The sequence below is a fragment of the Piliocolobus tephrosceles genome, chromosome 1 (genome assembly GCF_002776525.5).
Source record: "Piliocolobus tephrosceles isolate RC106 chromosome 1, ASM277652v3, whole genome shotgun sequence".
Taxonomy (NCBI): Eukaryota; Metazoa; Chordata; class Mammalia; order Primates; family Cercopithecidae; genus Piliocolobus; species Piliocolobus tephrosceles.
In genome coordinates, this window is record NC_045434.1 from 133,146,443 (window position 1) to 133,159,066 (window position 12,624).

At 38.0% G+C, this 12,624-nt stretch overlaps 1 protein-coding gene across 2 annotated transcripts in view; it reads left to right on the forward strand.

The window, feature by feature from the left end:
* Positions 1-12,624, forward strand: part of KYAT3 (kynurenine aminotransferase 3) — a 63,701-nt gene that overhangs the window by 38,991 nt on the left and 12,086 nt on the right. For both annotated transcript variants that reach the window (XM_023208104.3, XM_023208107.3), the window contains 3 exons: positions 5,197-5,273; positions 7,093-7,182; positions 11,399-11,585. In XM_023208104.3, the coding sequence (XP_023063872.2) occupies positions 5,197-5,273; positions 7,093-7,182; positions 11,399-11,585 (354 nt within the window). The remainder of the gene's footprint in view (positions 1-5,196; positions 5,274-7,092; positions 7,183-11,398; positions 11,586-12,624) is intronic.

Sequence of the window (12,624 nt, forward strand, 5' to 3'; positions counted from 1 at the left end):
TTTTTTCCTCTATAGTAAATATCAGAATCTATATATTTTAATTCTAAACCACAGTAATGGAGGGATTTTGTTTGTTTTAGTCTCTTCTGCATCCCCATTTTCCATAGAATCTTGTACATGGTAGAGAATTAGAAAGAAATTGTTGAATAAATGAAGAGGAAAGATGAAAAGATTAAGGGAAGGATGACTAAAAAATGTAGCAGAAATAGATAAATGTTAAAATTTAGACCAGGTATAGTGGTTCACACCTGTAATCCCAGCACTTTGAGAGGCTAAAGTGGGTGGATTGCTAGAGTCCAGGAGTCCAAAACTGGCCTGGGCAACATGGAGAAACCCCATCTCTACACAGAAATTCAAAAAATCAGCCAGGTGTGGTGGTCTGTACCTGTAGTCACAGCTACTTGGGAGGCTGAGGTGGGAGGATCCCTTGAGCCCTGGTACCACTGGCTCACTGTAACCCCCATCTCCTGGGCTCAAACAATCCTCCCACCTCAGCCTCCCAAGTAACTGAGACTACAGGCACAGACCACCACACCCGGCTAATTTTTTTAAGAAAAATAAAAATAAGAAATGTAATGCGCTTATATATTAAATTGTTGCATTGTTGCATGTGCCATAATTATTCCTATAGTATATTACAAGTTGCTATAGATGTAGGAAGAGAAAGCAACTGTTTGAGGGGAATAAAAACGGAGTGACCAAAAGATAGAGAATTAGCTAAACAGAGAAATAGAAACTAAATTCCTGAAACATAAACTAGCATGTACTTAGACAAGGAAGTGTAAAATATCAAGATACACTTAAGAAAGGTAAATGATTATTGAAATTTTAAAAACGAAGAAGAAAGGTAAATAAGTTTTGTTTTTGTTTTTTGTTTTTTTTTTTTTTGAGACAGAGTCTTGCTCTGTCACCTAGGATGGAGTGCAGTGGCACGATCTCTGCCTCCTGGGTTCCAACGATTCTCCTGCCTCAGCCTCTCGAATAGCTGGGATTACAAGCGCATGCCACCATGCCTGGCTAATTTTTTTACTTTTAGTAGAGACAGGGTTTCACCATGTTGGCCAAGCTGGTCTCAAACTCCTGACCTCACGATCCACCCGCCTCGGCCTCCCAAAGTGCTGGGATTACAGGCTTGAGCCACCACGCCCGGCCTTGTTTATTTATTTATTTTTGTAAGAGACAGGGTCTTGCTGTGTCACCCAGGCTGGAGTGCAGTGGCGCAGAGCTCACTGTAATCTCAAACTTTTGGGTTCAAGCAATCCTTCCACCTCAGCCTCCCAAGTAGCTTTGACTACAAGTCTGCACCCCCTTATCTGGCTAATTTTTTAAAAATATTTGTAGAGATAGCATCTCACTATGTTGCTCGGACTATTCTCAATCTCCTAGACTCAAGCAATCCTCCTGCCCTGGCCTCTCAAAGGGCTGTGATTGCAGGCATAAGCCGTAGAACCCAGCCTCAGTTTGATTTATGAGGGTGTGTTGTAGTAACTGGCATAGATCAGGGTGGAAAAGTAGGGTGATTCTAAAGGGCTTTGAATATGAGATAAAGAGTATAAACTTTGTTGAGGAGGTCAACAAGAAACTTAATTTAATGGTAGATCACCATGAGATCACAGTGTTCTACATCATGAAATAGTGATATTGTGAATTCCATCCTGAAAGTAATAGCAATTTTCCTAACAGAAATTCAACAATTAGAAGCCAATATAAAAATCACAATTCTGTTCATACTTGTCCACAACAAAAAGCTATTGAAATAAACACATTTGAGTTTTTCTGATTTTTCCATTAATATGCATTTACTAAATGCTCATCTGTTTCACTATTGGAGCATCCACTATCAGATAAGTGGTAGTATTTGGTAAAGGCTTAAGAAAATTGTGTGGAAGAAAACTTAACATTGATTTTTTAAAATTTTGCACATTAATTTGATTACCAGAGTGCCAGCGAGCTTACTTTGAGAACTATTGCAAAAGGTGTAACAAAACAGGAGAATTGGTTCCATGACTAGATTTTTTTTTTACAAAGATGAGAGCCAGCCACAGAGGAGGGTCTTAAGCAAATCAGATAACCTAGCAGTGGAGATGGTACATGGGGGCTATTTAGAAATTATAGAGTATAGCATTTAAAGGTGGAAAGAAAGCAAGTGTGATACTAAGATCTCTAGCCTGAACTACTCAGCAGTGATGAGGCCTTTAATCAGAGTAAATATGGAGAGGAGCAGATTTGTAGGGAAGGGCTGAGCAAAGGGAATTCCTGCTTCTCATGCTTTAAACTTGCTGAGTTTGGGTGTCTATGGGACATAGAAGAATAGATATCTGGGGACAAGTGGAATTATAGGCCTGATCATCAGAATCAAATTATAACGGAATGTATTTTTGGCAGTCATCAAAATGTTGGTGGTAGCTGGACACATGGAAGAGAATGCATTTTCTCAAGGGGAATATATAAACAGAGAAGGCAGCCAGAGATTTGCAGGGTGTGGCACCTTACTACACCAAAATGTTATCATGTGTTAAATTGCATCAGAGTCCACCATTGCCCATCCTGTTGGTGACCTCGTCTCAAGTCATTTGAACTGTTTCCCAGTGGAAAATCAGATTAACATGAACAATTACTTTCTTGTTGTAATTAATTCAGTGTGGCAATATTCATCCCAAAAGATCACTTTACATCATCTTGAAATTTATTATTTAGATCTACTCATTTTAAGCCCTTCAGGGTAAAGTGTAACTGATAACATTATTTACTAAAGATATGCAAGATGTATATTTTGAACTTAGGTTTTTTTTAGTTGTAACAGCCCATAAAGTTTAAATAAGACCAAAAAATGGATACACTATTTCATTATTTAGAAAGTGCAATTTGTTTGCATTAAAACTTAGGTATTCTATCACATACAATAGTCTTTTTTACATTAAAGATGCAAAATAGCTACAAAACAGCTATTACATCAATTTGCAAAGTGCAACAGTAGTCCTTTAATATATGATGTATCCTTTAAAGGAAGTGATAATCTGCATTATACATAGTTTAGATTTTCTCTGGTCAAATAGAAAAGTGGGGCATGTGTCATAGCATTCTTTTGGAGTATTTTGGAAGACCAGAAATGTCTCAAAACTAGAAGGGATATAATTATTTATATCAAATTTTAAAATATTCCTTCTTCAAGTGGACATTCCAACTATTTTTCTCATTTATCTTTTTGGGTTTTGTTATATTCCACAGAGAATAAAATTATAACTTTTCTGATTTATATACTTTTCCTACTGTTTCAAATTTAGCAGGTATTTCAGGGTAGACTGAAATTACTTACATGTTGTTTTGGAAATTCCTGTAGCTGCCTTACATTTTAGTAGGCACTTTACTTGCTTAAGAGCAGATTATTTCAGAAAGCAGAAGCTTAGATTCCCAGAGATGAGCATATATTTTCCCCTTGTGTGTACCAACACTCTAAGAACAATACAAGATCCCCCACTTGTGCTTCTGAAAAACAAGTGGAAAAACTTGTGGGTTGCATGGAAAGAACTTCACAACTAAATTACTTGAGGAATCCAAAAAGCAGTATTGTGGGTGGCATTGTCAGAAGAGTGACAGAATGGTAATTTACCAGTTATTACCAATGTCTAGCAAAATTTACAAACTCTTGCATTTTAGACCTCCAGACCTTTGTTACCTGCATTCTCTTAGCCCAAAATATCTTCATTCCCTTTCTCTGCCTGGCTATGGCCTATGTGGTCTTCTGTGTCTCAGCTTAAGAATTACTGGCTGCAGAAAGCCACCGTCAACACCCTCTTCTATCCTTGCATCACCGTCCATGCCTTCTGCTATTACAGCATTTATCACACTGTATTACAATTGTCATTGTGTGTGTCTCATGTCCCCACTAGACATTAAATTTTTTGAAGCATTGCATCTTATTCATTTTTGTTTCCTCTAGACCTTAATCCCTAGCACCTGGTGGTTGCTAATGAATATTTGATGTATGAATGAATCAATGTCTTTATTAAAGATGTTAATCAACTTGAAAACCATTATACACCCTATTCGCATTATTCTTGAGTTCTGTATTTGCAAATTTGCCTACTCCCTAAAATATATGTGTAACAAAATCAATACTCACAGCACTTCATTTGAAGAGAAGGGGAAATTTGAGTCACCCTACACACATTCCCAGTCAAGGTCAAACAAGGCAACACTCTGGTTCTGTTTCAATTCACACTATAAGCAATTGTTCTCTGTACAGTGATTTTGCTGCTTAAAATGGCCCCCAAGCCTAGTGCTGAAGTGCTGTCTAGTGTTCCTAAGTGCAAGAAGTTTGTGATGTTCCTTATGGAGAAAATATGTGTGTTTGATAAGGTTCATTCAGGCACAATGGCCATGAGGATATTAAAGAGTGATAGCTAAAAGGTACAGGGCTTCTTTTGGGATGAAAAAAGTGTTCTGAAATTGGTTATGGTGATAGTTGCACAGGTCTATAGATATACTAAAAAATCACTGAATGGCATACCTTAAATTGGTGAATTTATGGGATTTATATCCCAATAAAGCTGTTAGCAAAACACACACACATACACACACACACGCACACATGCACACATGATTACTGGGTCCCACCCCCAGAGTTTCTGATTCAGTAGGTCTGGGATGAGGCCCAGTGATTTGCCTTTCTTACAAGTTACCCAGTGATGCTGATATTGCTAGTGTGAGAACACATTTTAAGAGCCATTGCTCTAGGAAGCCTGGAGAAATACACTCAGAAAATAGGCAAAATAAAGGGGCCTAAACAATAATCAGGATCACAACCTAAGCCCTGCCACTGGACTATTATATTGAACCTGCAGCCACTGCTAACATTGAACACTGAATGCTACAGCTCCTGTGACAGCTGCCACTTAAGGCAGTCTGGAACACTGCCTGCTGGTACCCCTGACACTCCTGCCCCAGAACTAATTAAAACATTTTTAAATCTATTTATATATTATTTTGGTGCAACATTACAGTGTTGTAACCTTTTCATCTGTGTTTTACATTAAAGTTACATTATCTAAAAAAAAAACTAGAAATAACTATACTGGCTAAACCATAATACACTTATTTTCATTGAATTTATGTATCTTTGTTATGTTTTTAGATTATACTAAATGTAGATTAATTGGAAAACAACTATTTAACCTTTTTTCCTCCTCTGTTTAGCTACTTTTCCAGGTATGTGGGAGAGAACAATAACAATAGGAAGTGCTGGAAAGACTTTCAGTGTAACTGGCTGGAAGGTAAGATGAGTAAGAATTTAATTGCTTAAAAATAGGCCTGTATATTATTTATTTTTTTGTAGAGTGTTTTGTGTTTTAAATGCTGGCCAGGCATGGTGGCTCATGCCTATAATCCCAGCACTTTGGGAGGCTAAGGCAGGAGGATCACTTAAGGCCAGGAGTTCAAGGCCAAACTTGGCTACATGGTGAGACCCTGTCTCTACAAATACATTTTTAAAAAATTAGGCAGGCAGGATGGTGCATGCCTGCAGTCACAGCAACTTGGGACTGATCACTTGAGCTCAGGAAGTTGAGGCTGCAGTGAGCTGCACTCTGGCCACTGGGAGACAGAACAAGACCATCTTTTAAAAAATAATGAAATAAATAAGTAAACAGATAAATGAATAATTGCATACATATTCAGTTTATATAGATTTTTATACCTGGTGATCTTTGCTTATCTCTTGACTTATTTGGCTTTCATGTTGAGTTTTATCCTTTTTGAGACCTAATTATTTCTTTAAAAGTAAGAAAAATTAGGTCATTTTCCCTTTTATAAGTGATCAACTAATGACACCTTTTTCTTTGCAAAAAAGTGTTCAGATTCCTGCATATTAATATAAAAGGAGAAAAAATAATGGTAGCTAATATTTTGGCAGGTTCTAAATATATACCAGGTTCTAAATGTTTTACATATACTAATTTCTTTCATTCTCATAACCGCACTATAAGGTGGGTATGGTTAGTATCTTCATTTTACATATGACAAAGCTAAAGCACAGAGAAGTTAAATGACTTGCCTAAGATTACCCCACTAATAAATTCAAGCCAGTACAGGAAGTCTGGCTCCAGAATTCCTGCAGTTAACCACTGTATTATTTATTACAATAATTTATCCAGTTAAAACCCAATTCTGTTCCAGCCTCATCTCTCCTGAACATGGGTAAAAAGCAGGGAGCATTGACTGGGCATGGTGCACACGCCTGTAATCCTGCCACTTTGGGAGGCCAAGGCGGGTAGATCATCTGAGGTCAGGAGTTCTCGATCAGCCTAACATGGTGAAACCTCATCTCTACTAAATGCAAAAAAATTAGTTGGGCGTGGTGGTGCATGCCTGTAATCCCAGCTACTTGGGAGGCTGAGACAGGAGAATCGCCTGTACCTAGGTGGCAGAGGTTGAGTGAGCCAAGATCCGGCCATTGCACTCCAGTCTGGGCAACAAGAGCAAAACTCCGTATCAAAAAAAAAAAAAAGAAGAAGAAGAAGGAGGGAGCATCAAAAATTAGGCCTGCAGAATCAAGTCTATATGTTTTAATTATGAGTTCCTTAGGCCCTCATTCAGAGTTACTTTAATCTGTAATTCAAACAAGCTTTGTTACCAGTTTTTAATCTTTCAGAATATGACTCCATTTGGAAGCTGTTCCTTGAAAAGAACACCATCAAAATGATTCTAAGTACTAAAACTGTACTACCTTCATAGTGTGAACTTTTTTTTTTTGAGATGGAGTCTCACTCTGTGAGTGATTGAAGTGATTCTCCTGCCTCAGCTTCCCAAGTAGCTGGGATTACAGGTGCCCACCCCCACGCCCAGCTAATTTTTTTGTATTTTTAGTAGAGACAGCATTTCACCATGTTGACCAGGCTGGTCTTCAACTCCTAACCTCAAGTGATCCACCCACCTCGGCTTCCCAAAGTGCTGGAATTACAGGTATGAGTCACCATACCCAGCCAGCATTTTAGGATTGTATATATTTAACAGTTGCACTAAATTTAAACTGCTGTCTCAGATTTGTTATATATAATTAGATTTTCTGATATGTTTTATCTTCTCCTTTCCCAGCTTGGCTGGTCCATTGGTCCGAATCATTTGATAAAACATTTACAGACAGTTCAACAAAACACAATTTATACTTGTGCAACTCCTTTACAGGTGAGTGTTATAGTAATTCAGGGTAGAAGCATGGTCTTTTGGTGAAGGTATTACTTTTATATTGCATATTTGAATTGACTTAGTTCTCTTTCTATCCTTCTGTTGCAGGGCCTTCTAATATAATTTGGAATTTGGGGAGCAAATACATATTCACTGTTATCAAGGATGGTTTGGGTGTTTTTTTAAACACAAGTTTAGCTGTGTTAAACACTGCTGGCAGGAATCTAAAGTGCTACAACTCTGTGAAGGACAATGGCAACACCAAGCAAAATTACACATATGTTTGCCCTATGAAAGCAATCCATCTTCTAAGAATTTACCCTAAAATTGTGTTTTAGTCCATTCTTGCACTTAGGTAAAGAAATACCCGAGACTTAGTAATTTATAAAGAAAAGAGGTTTACTTAGCTCACGGTTCTACAGGCTGTACAGAAAGCATAGTGGCTTCTGCTTCTGGAGAGGCCTCAGAAAACTTACAATAATGGTGGAAAGCAAAGAGGAAGCAGGCATGTCTTTTGTTGTTGTTGTTGTTGTTGTTGTTGTTGAGACGGAGTCTCGCTCTGTCGCCCAGGCTGGAGTACAGTGGCCGGATCTCAGCTCACTGCAAGCTCCGCCTCCCGGGCATACGCCATTCTCCCGCCTCAGCCTCCCAAGTACCTGTAGTCGCAGCCACCTGCGAGGCCGGGCTAGTTTTATGCCTTTTTTTTTTTTTTTTTTTTTCAGTAGAGACGGGGTTTCACTGTGTTAGCCAGGATGGTCTCGATCTTCTGACCTCGTGATCCACCCATCTCGGCCTCCCAAAGTGCTGGGATTACAGGCTTGAGCTACCACACCCGGCCACAGGCATGTCTTATATGACTGGAGCAGGAGGGAGAGAAGTGGGAAGGTACAACACACTTTTAAACAACCATATCTCCCAATAACACCCTATCATGAGAACAGCATCAAGGGGATGGTGCTAAACCATTCATGGGAAACCACTCCCATGATCCAATCACCTCCCAATAGGCCCTAACTCCAACACTGAGGATTACAACTGGACACGAGATTTGGATGAAGACACAGATCCAAACCATATCAGGCTATCTGCACATGTAAGAAGTTATGCACTTACCTGGCTATTCATTGCAGATGATTGAGGATAATCCATTAGCATCTACAGACAATTGATTACATAAACCATGATCTATCCAAACACTGAAATGCTATATGACCATATTTAGTTTCCTATTGGTGCTATAACAAATTACCACAAACTTAGTGACTTAAAACAACACAAATTGATTATCCTACAGTTCTTCAGCTCAGAAGTCCGAAATGGGTCTTAAAGAGCTGAAATCAAGGTGCTGGCATTGCTGTGTTCCTTCTGAAGGCTCTAGGAGAGACTCTGTTCCATGCCTTTTCCAGCTTCTAGAGGTTGCCTACATTACTTGGTTCACAGTCACATCAGTCCATCCTCTGCTTCTGTCAACACATTTCCTGTGGCTTCAACCCTCCTGCCTCCCTTTTTCCCTTACAAGCAATTTTGAGATAACATTGGGCTCAATGCATAATCTACCCAATTAATTAAGGATAATCTCCTTAATTTCAATCACATCTGCAAAGTTCCTTTCACCATGCAACATAACATATTTACAAGTTCTGAGTTTTAAGACCTAGATGTCGTTGGGACCCATTACTCTATCTATTGACTACTGAAGAGAAAAGAAACAAGAAAGAAAATGGGAAAATACTATAATTACTGTACTGAGATAAAAAAGATTTCCAGAATACATCATAAAGTAAAAAAGAAAAACTATTTAAATATTATTTAATATTTAATATTTTTGTATATTTATTATGGAAATAGGGATTTAGTTAACATCATTCTATGGATAATCAAAATGCTGAAAAAATAGTATTTTTCTAGAAGGCAGTTAAAAGGGCAAAAGAACCAGGCACAATGGCTCACACCTATAATCCCAACACTTTGGGAGGTCAAGGCAGGCGGATCACCTGAGGTCAGGAGTTCGAGACCAGCCTGGCCAACATGGCAAAACCCCATCTCTACTAAAAGTACGAAAATTAGCTGGGCGTGGTAGTGAGCATCTGTAATCCCAGCTACTCAGGAGGCTAAGGCAGAATTGCTTGAATCCAGGAGACAGAGGTTGCAGTGAGCCGAGATCGTGCCACTGCACTCCAGCCTGGACAACAAGAGCAAGACTTCATCTCAAAAAAAAAAAAAAAAAAGAAAAGAAAAAAAAGATGTTGATAGATATGAAGAAGAAAGATAAAATAGGGAAGAGGAAGGATATAAAGTTCCAGGTGGGAGATATACAGTGTTAAACAGGGTAATCTTTGAAAGCCTCCCTGAAAAGGTAACATTTGAACAACTAACTGAAGGAGATTAAGCAGCCACATAGTTACCTAGAGAAGAACCCCTCTGTACAGAGAAAACAGCAAGTGAAAAGGCCCAGTGGTAGACAGCCTGGCTGGCATGTTAATATCAGAGAACAGCACAGAGACTGGAATGGAATGATCGAGAGAGAAGAGTAGGAAAAGCTAAGACCAGAGAGGTAGCTGGGAGTCCAATGGAGCTGTGCCATGCACGTCACTGTAAGGACTGAGTGAGATAGGAAGTCACCAGAGAGTTTTGAGCTCAGGAGTGACTTGGTCTGGCTTGTGTTAGCAAATGGACTCTGACTGCCTCATTGAGTGAGAAAGCTGTTACAGTGATTCAAGAGAGAAATGCCAGTGCATTGAACCAAGATGGGGATGGTAGAAGCAGTAAAAAGTGATTGGACTCTGAATATATTTTGAAAGTAGAGCTCACATTATTTGTCAATAAGTTACATATGGGGTATGAGAAAAAGAAAGGAGTCCAGGATAATGCTGTAGTTAGGATGGATGTTTTTGTCTCCTTATACTTGGAATTTTCTAAGGCATTATCTCCTATAGTAAATGAACAAGTTGCCAAGAGGAAGAAAAAAAAGATATAGCTAAGAATGCAGAACATCTTTTTCTGAACCCTCTTATTCTCCATTTCAGCTAGGTGCTCTGTTTTGTCCTGGGACAACCATGTTTGGTTCCAGGAAACCACAGATTTCTAGGCTAAGGCAATCAATCCTTGTTTTCCAAGATTTTGTAGTACTGGAGAATTATTACTAATTCTGTTTTACTGCATTCTTTTGGCATAAAATCTTCTCTGTGATCTTGCCCCTCTCTGTCTCCAGTCTCATCTCTTGCCACACAGTCTCTCTTATCTGCCTGATCCTTAATGTCTTAGTTGGTCTGAGTTGCAATAACAAAGTGCCATGAACTGGGTGGCTTATAAATGACAGAAATTTGTTTCTTTCCGTTCTGGAGGCAGCAAAGTCCAAGATAAGGTACCAGCAGATTTGGTGTCTGGTGGGGACGTGCTCCTTCATGGATGGTGTCTTTTGCTGTGTCCTTACGTGGTGGAAGGAGCAAGCTAACCCTCCTTTGTAAGGGCACTAATCCTGTTCCTGAGGGCTCTACCCTTCTGCCCTCATCACCTCCTAAAGGCCCCACCTCCTAATACCATCACTTTGGGGTTTACGATTTTAATATATGAATGTGAGAGTGGACACAAACATTCAGTCCACTGTACTTAACAACATTAGCTTTTTCCTTGGCCCAGTTTGCTGTCCTAGCTCTTGAAGAAAGGTAGAGGAATTACTGTAGATGTTCCAGAAACTCATTTCTAGTCCCTCTTACACTTTGACCACCTTCCTGGCATATGAATAATTCCAGCAAGGATTTCCACCCCTATGGAGAACAAGAAAGGCACATTTCTCCTTTGCACAGTAGGTCGGCTTTCATTTCCACTCTGTCCCCAAATATAATGGTGAGACGCTGACTACTCTGTGGTTGTTCTTCTGACTTAGATTTAGCAAGTCATTCTACAACTCACCTCAACAGAAAATATCTTAATGTCTTTTTGTTTCCAAGCAAGCCATCTTTATGTAACAGCTCTTTTTCAATTTGAATTTTCAGGACTCATTCTCAGTTCTTTACATGAGATTTAATCATTTAGGTATAACTGATTCCTCCATTAACCTATAGAGTTTAATATAGGTTCACAGGAATTCAACTTTTATTTCCTGAGTGACTTCTTTGCCAATAATTTTACTCATATCATCTTTATTATACCAATAAACTAAGCAATAAATAACATTACCATAATCCTTTTCATATTTTTTAATTCTGACAAACAGGAAGCCTTGGCTCAAGCTTTCTGGATTGACATCAAGCGCATGGATGACCCAGAATGTTACTTTAATTCTTTGCCAAAAGAGTTAGAAGTAAAAAGAGATCGGATAGTACATTTACTTGAAAGTGTTGGCCTAAAACCCATAGTTCCTGACGGAGGATACTTCATCATTGCTGATGTGTCTTTGCTAGGTTTGTAAAGGCTTTTATTATTTCAACTATATGGAAACTTATGTGTGAAATTATATCAGAATTATGGAGAAAAGATTGGTGTCAAAGCCACAGCAGCAGTTTATCTGTGGAGAAGGATGGATTTTTGCAATGTCTACATTTTCTATAATTATCTTTACTTTTAGGTCTTTTACCTTAAATGTGACCATTGTTAAATGGTTATGAAGTCAGTGTTGTTCTAGTTAGTCTATTAAACATAGGATTTGCTGTCACTCTCTTCTGGTGTGTCATTTTAAAACACAAGTGTGTGAAATAGTATTATATACTCAGCATTCATTTGAGTGAAATTGTAGTTTCCATTTTACTTAACAAAATGTACTATTTCATTAGAAAAAAATCTAGAAATTTTAAAGCTATCAGGGAATATTTGCCATTTTAGAATGTACTGAAATAAAATAAATGGGAGAATAACACTTATTGAGGGTCTACTTTGTGCCATGTCCTCAAAACACCCTTTTGAAGAAAACATTAGCTTCATTTTTGCAGGTAAGAACATTTAGAAAGTTTTAAATAGCTTCCCTGAAGTCACACAGCTAGATTCTAAATAGTTGTTTCCAAAAAGCATTGTTTTTTATATTACCTAAAGCTGTTATGTGTAATTCTGACATGCCATACAAATCTAAAGTCAGAAGCATGATAACATGTCATACATAACTTTTCTTTAAAAAGAAATTAATAGTAGTAAACCTTGAAGCCTAATTTATCGTGACAGAAATTACAGCCATTCTAAATATAGCTTTAAATGTTTTAAAATTTTATTACAATGAAGTTATATGCCAATGAACTTGAAAAACTGAAGTGTTTTATTTATACCAAATTGTATAAAGCTGGAAAGAGTAAAGGAAATTTTCAATTTTATAGCAAAATACTGATTATATTTTTTAACTTTACGTCCTTCATAGGAGTTTGTTTTGTTTCATTTCATTTTGTTTCGTTTCGCTTTGCTTTACTTTTTTTGTTTTGTTTTGTTTTGTTTTGTTTTGTTTTGTTTTGTTTTGTT